This window comes from Furipterus horrens, unplaced genomic scaffold, assembly GCF_987537825.1.
Source record: "Furipterus horrens unplaced genomic scaffold, mFurHor1.1.pri manual_scaffold_8, whole genome shotgun sequence".
Lineage (NCBI taxonomy): Eukaryota > Metazoa > Chordata > Mammalia > Chiroptera > Furipteridae > Furipterus > Furipterus horrens.
In genome coordinates, this window is record NW_028327178.1 from 88,880,364 (window position 1) to 88,894,886 (window position 14,523).

Consider the following 14,523-nt stretch of genomic DNA (forward strand, 5'->3'; position numbering starts at 1 on the left):
TGTGATGAAGGAACATGGCTCTGTCTATGTTGGGTTAGGGTTCAATTTGTTACCGTGATCAGGATTCACCCTGGATCATCAAGTGATCAGAAAGGAGTCTAGCACTTCCTGAGACCATGGGAGAGTCAGTTCAGCTGCTAGGTCTCAGTTTCCTCTTCTGGAAACTGGGGACAATCATAACCCCTGTTCTGAATCCTTCCATGGTTAAAGATCAGGCCAAATGAAATAATGGATGTCAGCAAGCTTTGCAGACTGCAGGATGTTAGACAGATGTTTATATAAACACTCCATGAAAACGCCAAAGAAGGCTCATTGTGGAAAAGTCCAAATGTCACTAAACTCCTACTCCATCTCCTACCCTAGTTTCTCATCCCCTGTAAAACTAATAATAGCTACCAGTTCCACAGCATGGCCTTGCACCAGGCACTGTTCTAAGGGCCTTATGAATTTAATCCCCAAACAACCTTATGAAGTAGGTACTGATATTATCCCTGTTTTCAGAGAGGAAACTGAGGCACAGATTGGTTAAGTAATTTGCTGAAAGTCACACTTGATAGGTAGGAAATCTCTGATTCAAATCCGGGAAGTTTTGGCTCCCAAGTCCATGCTGGAACCATGGGTGGGGGATGATCTGGGGGATTCTTCACGGAGCAGGGGTGAGAGGTTCAAGCCAGCCATGGGCCCCAGGAGGCTGAGTCTCTCCGCGTACCCCACTCCAGCCTGGAGATGGACATAAAAGGCTGGGGGAGGAGTTGGCGGGTGGCATTAAGGCATCTCTTTAAACTTGTTTGTTTATGGAAAGAAATTTCGGGCCAGCTGCTGAAAACCTGTATTTTATGGGTAATTTTTCAATTTATTTCACACTGGTATTAAAAACAATAACCCAACCCACCATGGAGGCTGTGATTCCACTGCGGTTGGTGAGGGAGGGGTGGCTGGCTTGAAGCAGCTTCTTTGTTTGCCTGAGCACCCCAGGGACAAGGCTGCCTGCCTTCCCTTGGGAAAAACCAGACGGAGCAAAGAAGAGAGACAGGGCTGCAGAGGTTGTGATTTAAGAGGAGAATAGGATGAAGCCCAGTGGAGAAAGGGGGGGTGGGGGTGGAGTTCAGTACCTCTCTTTTCTAGAGGATGAAACTGTAGCACAGATGATGAAAATCACTCTGGAGAACTTACTCTGGATTAGGCATTGTTTTTTACTTGCACAACCTCATAAGGGGTTCATGAGAACTAATCAAATGCTGGCTTGGTTTGGGACAAAGATTTAAGTTCAAGAAGCTTATTTGAGAATTGATCCTGGGAAACATGGGGCTGAGAATATAGAGTGAAACAGGATGGAAAGGCAGCCCATAAAGGGTGGGTCAGTGGGACAGTTACCATTGGGGACAACTGGAGCTCAGCCCTGCTGGGATTCTTGAAGACAGAGTACAACACTCCTCGGGCTCTCCCACTGGTTAGAGGAGGGAGTTGGGGTACTTGTCCATCATTGGATATCTTCACTCCATTATTGAGCTCATCAGCAAGTTGTTTTCTTAATTATTGTATTTTTCAGTTTCATAATTCGATTTGGGTTTTTTATAACATATTTCTTTACTGAGATTTTCTACATTTCCTTTTGTTGGAAGAAAATTTATAATTTCTTGTCAAAGTATTTTTATGATGGCTGCTTTAAAAGCCCTGTCAGATCATTTCAACGTCTGAATCATCTTCATATTGTATTAGCATTGGTTGATTGTCTTTTTTCATTAAAATTGTGGTTTTCTGGTTCTTGATATGACAGGTAATTTTCTACATTGCCTCTGCATTTGGGCTATCATATTAGGAAACTCTAGGTTCTATTTAAATCTTTTATTTTAGGAGGTAGCCTTCACTGTTCAGGTGTAGTGTGTAGGTTCTCACTTAATTTGGGTGGTTATAGTTGCAATGACAGTTTAGTTTCCAGAGCCCTTGTAAAGCTATTTTGGTCTGTTGTGTTCTTCTGCTGATCCTGAGGTTATTATTATCCTCATACCAAAGCAAGACAAAGACAGTACAAAAAACATAGAGAAATCAATATAATTCATGAACATAGATATAAAATCTTTAACAAAAAGTTAGCAAATAAAATTCATGATATATAAAAAGAAATATATACCATGGCCAACTGGGGCTAATTTCATGGAAGGAACTCTGGCTCAATATTTGAAAACCAATCAATGGAATGTATCATATCGACAGTCTAAAGAAGGAAAATCGCATGATTGTATCAATATATGTGACAAAAGAATATGACAAAATTCAACACTAATTCATGATTTTAAAAAAACTTCAGAAAATTATCAATAGAGAGGAAATCCCTCTACTTGATAAAGGGCAAAACACCTACAGCTAACATTCTACTTAACGATGAAAGATTGAATGCTTTCTCCCTAAGACCAAGAGTAAGGTAAGATTATCTGCTCTCATCACTCTTACTCAGCATAGTGTTGGAAGTTCTACCCAATGCAATAAGGCAGGAAAAGGAAACAAAATGCACATAAATCAGAAATAAAGGAATAAAACAGTCCTTATGTTCAGGGGTGATGTGATTTGCTGTGTTTAAAAACCCTAGAAGTCTATAAAAATACTCTTTGAACTAATAAGTGCATTCAGCAAGGTGGCAGGATATAAGATCAATATACAAAAATCAGTTATATTCTTATATACTAGGAATAAATATATGGGCAGCAAAATTAAAAATACACTTACAATGGCTTAGGAAAAGAAAAGAAGTACTTAGTTATAAATCTAATAAGACATGTACAGGACCTGTATGCTGAAAATGACAAAACATTGATTAAAAAAAAAAAAAGCTCTAAATAAATGGAAAGGTATACCATGTTCATTGATTAGAAGACTCAATATAGTTAAGATGTAAAATTTCCCCAAACTGATCTATATGTCTAATGCAATTCTGATCAAATCCCCAGCATGATTTGTTTAGATATAGACAAAATTATTACATAATTTATATTAAAAGGCAAAGAAACTAGAAGAGCTTAAACTATTTTGAAAAAAAAAATTAAATGGGCAGGGTCAGTCTACTCAATTTCAAGATTGCTTATAAAGCTACAGTAACCAAGACTGTGTGGTATTGGCAGACAGAACAACACATAGTCTGTGGAGCAGAATAGATAACCCAGAAATAGATGCACACAGATATGCCCAATTAATATTTGACAGAGAGCAAAAGCAATTTCATAGAGGTAAGACAGCCTTGTCAATAAATTATACTAAAGCAGTTGGACATCCATAGGCAAAAAATAAATAAATAAACCTTGACCTAAACCTGAGCCTTTATACAAAAATTAATACCAAAAATATGGATCATGGACTTGAACGTAAAGCTATATAATGTCTAGGAAAAAAAAATAAGAGAAAATCTTTGAGACTTGGGTCTAGGCAAATGTTCTGAGACTTGACACAGAAAACATGATCCACAAAAGAAAAAATTTATAAAGTGGGCATTATCAAGATTAAAAAACTTTGCTCTGTGAAAGATGCTGGTAAGAGGCTGAAAGGACAAATTACAGACTAGGAGAAAATATTAGAAAATCACATATCTAATAAAAGACTTCTGTGTAGAATAAAGAACTCTTAAAATGCAACAGTATGACCAAAAAAGTCAATTTAAAATGTGCAAAAGCCATGCACAAATGCTTTGCCAAACAGAATATACAGAAATTTGTACACAAATGTCCATAGTAGCTTTATTCTTAGTAGCCGAAAACTAGAAGTTATCCAAATGCTTTCAATGGATGAATGGCTAAGCAAACTGTTGCACATCCATACCATGTTCTACTACTCAGCAATGGAAAGCAACTATTAATACATGCGACAACTTAGATGAATCTCAAGGAAATTATGCTGAATAAAGAAAGCCAATCTAAAAAAGGATACATGCTGCATTATTCCATTACATAATATTTGTGTAACAACATAATTATAGAGATGGAGAACAGATTAGTTATTGCCAGAGGTTAGGGTAGAAAGGAGGGTGTGGGTGAAATCATAAAGGGGAAGCATAAGGGAGTGTTGTGATGGTTCGGTTTTGATGTGGCGTTGGTTACACAAAGTTATAGATGAGGTAAAAATTGCATCCCAGAAAACTCTTCAATCCCTGGCAAACCAGGACAGTTGGTCACTCTAGCAGGGGCCATCTTGCAACCCTTGCAACTCTGATGAGTTTAGGCTTCACCTAGGAAAAATTTAGGTCCTCTGGTTGCTTAGGAAGAAGAGCTTGCAGGAGTCAGAGCCAACGCAGGTAGGAGCTACTGCATCATCCGGGCAAGAATAAGAGTGGCCCAGTGTGGCAGACTGGCCAGATGTTCCCGGAGCACGTGGCTAGACTACATTTCTCAGCAACACTTTTAGATAGGTGTGGCCATGTGACTGCATTCTGACCAGTGGGGTGTGGGGGAATATGCTTTGTCCCTTCTATAGGTGGTCCTCTGTGCCCTGCCTTTCCACAGTGAGCTTTAATCCATGTACTAACGAACGCAGAGTACAAGCTGCAAAGGACCTGAGACCCTGCCATCCTGCAAAGGAGAAGGACTTGCTGATCAGGAACACACATTATGAGCATAATGTCTTTCAGCCATTATACCCATTTTGATCTATTTATAACAGTTTCCAGTGGTTCCTTAAACATGCCCCTGGTGTGCACACCTCTTGGGGATGTCATTAGCACCACTGGCCTCCCTGGGTGCCTATATTGGGAGAGGAAGATCAGAACACACTGGGATTCCCCCGATAAGCTATAGAAAACCCAAGACCCTCTGAGCATCTCAGGGCAACATGGGCCCTGAGTTCTGGATATCAGAACCTTAGAATATCAAATTCTGAAAGGCCTGGAAGGACTCTCAGAGGTCACAGAATTCCAGCTGTGCCATTGAACAAATGGAGAAACAACCCACAAAAACAGGAGGTACTTGAGGTGCCCCCAAGAATCAAGGAATAAGTGAGTGTTCATTCATTCATTTATTCATTCCACAGATATTTATTAAGTACTTTATGTGTCACACCCTGGCTGGTTTGGCTCAGTGGATTGAGCGTCGGCCTTCGAGCTAAGTGTCGCTGGTTCGATCTTCCAGTCAGGGCACATCAGAGAAGGAAAACTCTGATTCCAAAAAACCTCCGCTGCCTCGCGGCATACCTCTTCTGGGGAAAGGCTAAGGGAGTAAACCCCAACAGAAAATCCAGAGCCGGAGTCCCTAAGGCGGTTTGACGTTGTAGTCAACACCGGCAACTCCTGCGGCGCACCTGAAGCCAAGCTGTATTGACTCCGTCTTTCCCTTGGATCCTTCAGCTGCGAAGAGAGGGGGGGTCTGCTGCATGGGCAACAGCAGACCCTCCATATCACCCTGCCCAGGCTCTGTAGCTTCAGCTTCACTGGAGAGGACACTCCAGCGTCATCGCAAGATGTCGATTCAACACGGGAGGAGACAGATACCGTGTCACTCCCGAGTTGGACTGCACAGCCATTCTCGGCGGTGCAGATAGACTCTTAAGAAGCTACACCATCGTCTCTCGAGACGGACGGCTGCCGACGACGACGACGACTTTATGTGTCAGGCACAGGGATAAAATAGAAGATTTCTGTTGTCATGGAACTCACAAACAAGCAAGTTATAAACATGAACAGACCAGGTGAGACTTGATACTAGGGAGAATAAGCAGGATAAGGGGACACAGGGAATAGATGTACTATTTTATCTGGAGTGGTCAGAGAGGGTCTCTGACAAGGTAACCTTGAGCAGAGACAGGCCCTGAGGCTATCTGAGGATTTTCCAGGCAGTGGAACAACAAAAGCCCTGATAAGGACACAGGACAGGTAGGGTCTGAGAAATAGAAGGAGGGCTGAGTAGCTTGAGCAGAAGGAATGGGAGGCAAAGGGGTAAGAGGCTATAGCCTGCAGAAATGGGGGCTGTTGAGTAGCCCTGGCCTCTGCGTGACTCCCAATGCACATTGCTCTTCCCTGGCCCTGCTTACCTGGGGGCTGTGCTGCTCTGGACTTTGGAGACTTCAGGACTGGGGATGGTCGGGTAGAAGTGGACTTTCTAACTTTCTAAAGTTTGATCTTCTAAGGTCACCTCATTTTTCCAGATACATGAATTTCATATATTAGCTGGGAGACTTGAGCATCCAAAGAAATTCATTTATTCATTAATTAATTAATTCATTCAACAAACATGCTGAGCACCTTTGTCTGGCATGTGCTGGGCTCCAGAAACTCAGATATGACCTTATCTCTGGTCTCAGAGACTTGACAATTTAGAGGAAGGAACAGACACACCTCAAGTTACCACCTGGTGTGATAAAAGCTGTGATAAGGAGGCACTGAGCCTGAACTGAGAATCAAGGAAGGCTTCCTGAATGAGGATATATCCAGGGCTGAGTCCTGAACGAGTCAATGAAGAAGGGGGATGGGATGCAAACCGGCATTCCATGAAGAGGCCACACATGACAGGCTCAGAGATATGAGGGCCTGAAGACGTTTGTGCAGTACTTCGAGAGATGAGATCTCTAGGATTAAAGGGGTCAGGGGCAGGGGTAGTGGAGAAGACTGAGATCTGAGAAATCAGACATGATTTCTTGTAGGGCATGGTGGAGGGGACCATGCTGGGATGCCTGGTTGCACACCTCGCTCTGTCCTAGAATGGCTGTACTGCCTGAGCTAGGCACCCCCAGTCCAGAGGCATCTGTGGCTCCATCCATGAAATGGAACCGTTTGGGTGGGATGGCTCTGACAATCCATAATCATCCTTAGGATGCGTCTGCCAGTGTTCGTGGAGTCCCACAGAATGGCCAGGCCAGAGCTGCCTCACTCTCTGTGTGTTCCCCTCTCCCTGACATGTCCTCAAATGTCCCAATTGCACTGAGGGACTCCCTAAGTATAGAGTAAGGGGGCTACAGAAGAAATCAGTATTTACCTTCTTTTTCTTTCAGATATAACCACATACATAAGAAAAAAGAAGAGTAATTATTCAGTAAGTTCTTCTGTGTCCCAAGTAAGTGGCTAAGAAGTCAGGCTCTGAACCCAGAGAACCTGCTGATCTGCTGTGCGGCTTTAAGCAAGTCACTGGGCCTCTCTGAACTTCCCTTTTCTCCCCTGTAAAGTGGGCTAATCAGAATAGAATCTCACTGGGCTGTTTTGAAGATTATAGTATGCATAAAGTGCTTAACACAACATGAAGCACATAGGCCTCAAAAATGATACTTAGCATTATTATTGTTGTTCTTGTTTTTAGTGGGTAAGGCAACAGGGGGCAGGCATGTGCTATTTTGGGCTGGGAGAAGGGATTTGGCTCTGAAAGGGTTAAAATAGGACCAGCCACTCCCAGTGCCATAGATAAGGTTGGAGGGAATACAGTCCAGGTCCCCAGCCCCTTCACTATAGAATTTATGAGGTGCTGGCTACTGAGTCAAAGATTAGGGGCTTCCACCAAGATATGCAGGAAAAATTCAGGGTCAGTGGCCAGAAAGGACTTAGGACTCTTCTGAAAGAGACAGAGCAGAAATAAACAGAGCCAGACAGCAGGGCTTAAGGCGTGTACCCCAACCTGCAGGTGGAGAGCAGAGAGATGGGCCTCAAGAAAGAGAGAAAATGGAGTGCCAGAGGGTCAGGGAGGTGGAGACACACAGACAGTGAGCACCCCTGAGAAGGAGAACGTTTAGCGAGAGAGAAGTTAAGAAGGCTACAGTGGGGTTGAGGGAAGAAGCAGCAGAGGAGGAGAACACGAGACAGAATGAGAAAAACAGAGGAAGGCGTGGGAGAAAGAAACGGAAAATCAGAGGCGGGAGTTGGGTAGCAGAGGTGGTGAGAACGGAGGGATGGGGTCACAGGGCATCTGGGGAGAGGGTGTGTGTGTGTGTGTGTGTGTACAGGGCATCTGGGGAGAGGGTGTGTGTGCGCGTGTGTGTGTGTGTACAGGGCATCTGGGGAGAGGGTGTGTGTGTGTGTGTGTGTGTGTGTGTGTGTGTGTGTGTGTGTACAGGGCATCTGGGGAGAGGGTGTGTATGTGTACACCTGGTCTGGCTGACAGAAGATACGTGAGTAGGACAATGTTACGGTGGGAACGACACCAGACCACGGACTGCAGGACAGTCTGGCCACCTGGCCCCTGGCCGGTCGACCCCCCGGCCCCCCACCCTTCTCCAACTCCGACTGCGCACCGCCCAGGGTGGGTTAACGCGCCGCCCCACCGCCGGCTCCTCCCCGCCGGGGCAGTGTCCCCGCTCTGCAGACGCCCTCACTCGACCTGGCGGCCGGCCCCTGGGCGGACGGCCGGTCGGGAGAGCCTGCAGCAGCCCCCGCGCTCGGCGTGCGGCCGTCGGGATCCCGCCGGGCTGGTGGGCCTCCCCGGGAGTCCCCGCGGACGCCACCTGGGTGCCAGGAGCCCCGCGCACCCGCCCGGACCAGGCTGCCCAGATGCGGGTGCCAATCTGCCTGTTGCTGCTCGTCGCCCACGCTGCGGACATGCTCCCCCTGAACCGAAGGAAAAAGCAAGGTACGAGGGGCAGCCGCGCAGGGCAGACAGGGAGATGACCGTTGGAGCATCTGCCGAGTGCCCGTGGGCTATTGACGCTTCCAGAGACGTGTCAGTCCCACTTTACAGTAAGAAACTGAGGCCCCATGGCACCCGCTTCGCAAGCTGGACCAAGGAGGCTCTCGGAGGAGGAAAGGGACTGGCAGGGCTCTCTCTCTCACTGCCCCCATGCTAGGAGGAAGGAGTGCGTCTGTGGGCAGACAGCAAGGCTCAGGTGCTGGGCTGGAGGGCACTGGGGCTAGGGGACAGAGTTAGTGACTTAGAAACCATCCTATACATCCATGATAAGCCAGGAGGTGACATAAAGACCCACGGGCTGGGGCAGGGTAGGAGTCCCCAATCCCATCACCTACCCTGACTCACTGTGTCACTTCTGCCAACTCAGTGACTTTTGGGGACCCCCCTTGGGGTGAGGGCATGAGCTGCATGAACTCAGGGAGACCTGAGACCTGAGTTTGAGTCTGTTTATTCTGGGAATGACCTGGAAGAAGTCTAGCCCCTCCAAGGGCCTCTGTTTTTTCATCTTGACTTCCTAGGGCCACTAGAAAGATGAACCAAGGTTCAGACTATGAATGTACCTGGGGCATAAAACCAGGCACCCCTTACACCCTTACCTCAGGGTCCTATGCCACTGCCCCTCACTGAGAGAGTCAGAACATCCTCAGGAGGTGGGTCTGAGGCTGTCACTACAGAATCGGGTTGACAGAGCCCATGGACAGAGGAGGGTGAGCAAGTTTGCACCTGAGCGAGGCAGTCCTTCAACCTCTGGGTGCCAGTCTTGAATCAACAGTCGAATGCCCGCCACTGTGCCAAGGGTTTTCCACACACTAAGGGGATCACCACTACACCCTCACAACATAGCAGTCATCCTATTTTATAAAGCTGGATGCCAAGTTTTGGACAGGTTAAGTACTTGGCTAAGTTGTCCAGCAGGTGAATGGAAGACCAATGTCCTCTTTCTTTTCACCTCTGATGTTAGGTCTGAGCAAGGCTACATGGAAATGAGAATGAGAGTCTGCTCTCGGGGGTCTTCTAGTCCCTTTAAGTGAACAGCCCTATGTATGGACGCAATCACCCCTGGAGTGGAGTAGGAAGCAGAAAGCGGCTGTGGGAGAACTGGGAAGTGGGGTTGGGTGGGGCAGGGAAACTGTGGTCCAAGGGCTCCAGCCCCTGGTGTGACTGAACAGAAGGATCCAGGGATAGAGAGGTGGGTGCACTTCTTGTGAAGGGAGGAGTTAGGGGCCTCCTGGGGCACTCCTCAATGAATCAGTCTACCTGGGTTCAAATCCTGCCTTCCCCAGTTACTAGCTGGGTGACCTTGGGGGAGTCACTTTGCCTCTCTGAGCCTTGGTTTAACCTTCTGAAGATCTTTTAGAAGATCTCTAAAATCTTTATATCAATTCTAGAAAATGACAAAAAATAAAAATAAAAGCTCATTTACTAAATGAGTCAATGGGTTAGTCAAGTGAGTAGCTGAGTGCACAGGCTCCTAATATTAGTCATTTTCATTTCCTGTCCATTGTGTTCTTGGCTACTCAAAACAGCCCAGCAGAGGGAGGGGGAAATACTTATTTTCTGTATGAGGAAACTGAGTCTCAGAGAGGGAAACTGATTGTCCAAGGTTGCACAGCAGGAGAGTAGTAAAACAGGCTGGAATCCCAGTCTGTCTGATAGAACACAGGTGTCTCCTGAGCTGTGTTGGTCTTCACCTCTCAAGCTTCAGTTTTCCCATCTGAAGAGGAACTGGTTTAGAAGCTGTTTAAGATGTTTCTAAGTTCTAAACACATATGCACACACAGAGAAAAAGAAAGAAAAAAAATTCCACCCCCACCCCCACCCCATTTCCAGTTGCTCTGTGAGGAAGTCAGGCATGACTGCTCCTGACACTGCCCCAGTTGGGTAAGTGGTCCTCAGCACCACTCCCCATGGTAGCTGATCTCTGGTGTCTGGGACACCTGCATGCCGAGCCCAGCATCTTCAGAGGGAGGCAGTGCAATGGAGATAGCCTTGCATTTCAGTCCCACCCCCAGACCCTTTGTACTGGGTGCCTTTGGGTGAGTGGATTTCCCCCCTTCCCACCCACAGCCTCGGTTTCCCAATTAGCTCTGAGGTGGGTGTGGGGGGCAGAAAAACTCTTCTTATTTCATATTCTGCAAGGTAGTCATAGGAGCCCTAGCCAGATAGGTTTGGGAAATGCTGGGTTTAGATTTCTTGACTTCATGACATACTGGAGCATTCACGGTGAAGAGTGAGGCTAGAGAGTAGGAACTTTCCCAAGCTCATCACACCTCAGAGACCATTTTTTTCATAAGACAGCTGCTTGGAAAATTCCATATGAGATTCCTGAGGGTCATACCAGCTCTGACGTTCTGAGCTATCTTTGGCAGGAAAATGTGTCCTGAATGTACCTAGGTATTGGCCATGCTTCATTCATTCATTCATTCATTCACATGTTCATTCAGCAAACGTTACAGGGTAGCTTCTGTGCCAGGCTCTCTGTTTGGAACCTTGAGGATGCCAAGGTGAACAGACCTGGGGCCTGCCCTTGAGGAGCTGCCAGTGTGAAGGGATGCTACACCCCTGCCCTTCCCCAGCCTCCCCTTCATGCCCAGTCCTTGGCCCCAGCCTTCAGCCTACTCTGCACGGTCAGGAGGAACAACTCTCTGGGCGAGCAGCCGCCCAGTCTGAGCCATCACCCTCGGGCCCTGGCTCCCACAGACCCACGCTTCCTGGGGCTCCGGCGTCACTGTTTCTTGATGAAACCCAATTTTTCTGTTTCTAAGACAAGAAAGAATGAAAGGAAAGGCTTGAGGAAGGTTCTTGGATCTCAAGTGTCTATTACAACATTTTGATTAATTAAATATAAAGGAATCAGAACCAGATGGGGACATTTCTCTTAAAACATGCCGGGGTGTCCTGGGAATGGGACACTTGGAAAGAGTGAGGGGCTCTGATCTGCAACCCCCACCCCAACACAGAGATTCATTAGGCAACGCGGAGGAGACAGACCATGGCTGGCTCTGCCTGACATCCCCGGACTGCCGGGAGGGGCTTGGTGGGGGGCTAGAGTCCCTCACATTCTTATGCTGCTTTTAGATCCTTATAGACCTGAGGTGGTGAGGGACAGAGGGAGGAGCCCTGGAATTCAGATAGCCCTAGGCTCAAATTCTAAGCCTTCTCCTGCCTTAATGTGACATCTTGGGCAGGCCACATGCCTTCTCTGATCCAGGGCTTCACATCTGTGAAATGGGAACAATTGTCCCTACCTCTGTGGCTGTTGAGAAGATTCATCACAGTCCCAGAGGGGAGGTAGGTGCTCAAAGGCATACAGTAGATGCTTCATAAGAATTCAGCCACTTCCCCCTTCCATTTTCCAGCAGAGTGGAATGCTGCCAGGACTGGGGGGAGGGGAGACTCACATGGTTTGAATCTCACCTTGGTCCCCTCCCCTCTCAGAGCCTCTTTCCTTTATTTGTAAAAGGACTGGGCCCAAAAGCTTGTTAGGCAGACTGAATATAATAATTCTGTGTAAACAGCAAAGTCCTGTGTGGACAGCCAGGCAGGCAGCACTGTCCCTTGTGGGCAGACAAAGCTGAGACTGGGTAAGCAGGTGCCTGAGGCAGTGGCAGTGATGGGGATGACCAGATTTCTTGCCTCCAAATCAAGACCATTGCTAGGCACAGAACAAGGTGCGTCCCCCTAAACGCTGGCATCCAGATGAAACGGGCAGTGCTGGGAGGGGAAACAGGACTCCTAACGGGCAGAGCAAGGGGTGACACCTGCCTGGGGAGTGCTCAGGGAATGGCGCTGTGCATCGGTAGAATGCTATCTTGGACCAGTCCCTCTGCCCCTCTCAGTGTGCTTTTCATCATGAAATACAGGCTGGTGGAGGAAAGGGAAGCAGATACTTGGCACGTAGTAGGTCTTCAGTAAACTAAGTTCTGCTCACCTGCCCTCTCCCTCTGCAGCCAGGTCAAAGGAGATGCTATTCTCACTTCACATGACTCCCATCCCTCAGAAGAACCCACTTCCCTCTCCCATGGATGGAAACCATCCAACTATCACCCAGCCTCCCAAGGAGACCCCTGAGACCACCTAGTGAGGGTTGGCCATGTGTGGGGGCTCTGCATAGGGGCTGTGCATCCTCACTATGGCTCTGCCTTGTGTTACACCTGACTCTCAGATGAGGGAACTGAGGCTAGGAAAGCGGCAGTGATCTGTCTAGAAAGTTCCAACAACTGATCTGGGATGCAGACCCAGAGTTTTGGAGGTTCCCAAGCCTATGCATAGACATAGACGTGAATCCTGTTGGTAACTTGCCAAGGACCGCAACTCAGAGGCATCTGAGAGGAGTCCCATCAGAGGGGTAGGATTTTGTCAGGCACAGGTGGCAGCAGAGTAAAGGCTGGGGACTCCTGCAAGAGGAGGGGAGGCTGTGTCTAGGTGGAAAGGGTCCAAGGAACTGTGTGGCCAGAGTCAGTCATGGAAAGCCTCAGATGCCACTCACCTGTCACCGTAGTCACAAAGAAGTATTTATTGAGCCCTTCCTCTGGGCCAGGCTCTGGACTAGGTGTTGACAAGGGCAGCAGAGATGTGCTCTACTGTCTCTGCTGTCAAAGGGCTCAGCATCTCCTTGAGATGCTAGGAGCAGATCCTTTGGAAGGAATGACAGACAGGATCCCGCCACTCCTCACTCCAGCCTTGAGAGGCAGGTGTGTGGTGGTCCCAGTCTCAGCTGAGGAATCTGAGACTCAAAGATGGGACATTGCTTGCCTTAGATGTCACATGGATAAGGTGACCTTAATCATTTTGTTCCCTTCCCTCTTCTTGTCTATCAGTCCACTGTTTATTCTACTATCTTTCCATCCTTCTGTTTAGTGAAAAAAACTGAAGCTCACATTAATTCAAAGTTTTTCAAACTGAGGTTTGAAACTCATCATCAAATCAGGCAAATAAACTTAGCGAATCAGAGCTAGCATTTTTAATGAAGTGGACTAGAATGGAACGAAGCAGAACAGAATGGAAAAGAATGGAATAAAATAGAGTGGGGTCGGCAGACATGTTTGTGAAGGACCAGATACTCGATACTGCAGGCTTTGCGGCCACATGTGATCTGTCACATTCTCTTCTTTGTTCCTTTGCTGTTGTTGTTTTTTACAATGCTTTAAAAATATTAACCCACTCTTAGCTCACAGGCCATAGAAAAAACAGGCTGGGGGCCAGATCTGGCCCATGGGCTGTAGTTTGCCAACCTCCGTTTTAGAAAATATTAGAGTACATTGCAAGTGTTAAGATAAATTCTTATTTTGAGAATGTGTTAGTTCTTGTATACATGTGAATGTGTGCACCAGTGGATATGTGTGCATGCACAATTGTGTGCAAGTGTGGATGTCTGTGCACATGGGTGTGGGTATGTGTGAATGAGTGTGTGTGTTCCGTGTATTGTGTGAACTGATGTAAAAATGTTAGTCTTCACCATTGTCAAAAAGCATGGACCAGCTGAGTCCATGCAGCCCTTATGACATCTCTAGGAGGCAGGGTCTAAGAAGATCCTGATACTGCAGATGGGAGACTAAGGCCCAGTGGGTCACACAGCAGCAGGCACGTGAATCCAGGGAGCCTGGCTCTGGAGCGCCAAAGGTGACGCTGAATTGCCTTAATAAGCAGTGACTGCCCCCAACACGTTTTGCAGGTCCTTAGTTCATGTTTGTTTCTAACGGCCCTGAATCTGGCAGCCATGTCCTTCCCAAGGTGTGTGGATTTTGGCCTTGGAAGATAGAGTGATCCATGAGGGCCCTAAATGCCCTTCTGCATCAGACATCCCTGAGCAGCCAGTGAGCACCGGCCACATGTGCTTCTTTCACACGGACCCTCACACTGACCCTGCCGGGTGGGTATGGCTCTCCGTCTTCCCTTACAGAAGAGGAAGGCTGGCTCAGAGAGGGAACCGGCTTGTGCA

At 47.3% G+C, this 14,523-nt stretch overlaps 1 protein-coding gene across 1 annotated transcript in view; it reads left to right on the forward strand.

Annotated features, from left to right (window-relative positions):
* Positions 1 to 8,276: 8,276 nt before the first annotated feature.
* Positions 8,277 to 14,523, forward strand: part of RSPO4 (R-spondin 4) — a 35,213-nt gene continuing 28,966 nt past the window's right edge. Inside the window, exon 1 of the mRNA XM_090285248.1 lies at positions 8,277 to 8,525. Within this exon, the coding sequence (XP_090141374.1) occupies positions 8,447 to 8,525 (79 nt within the window). The 5' untranslated portion in view covers positions 8,277 to 8,446. The remainder of the gene's footprint in view (positions 8,526 to 14,523) is intronic.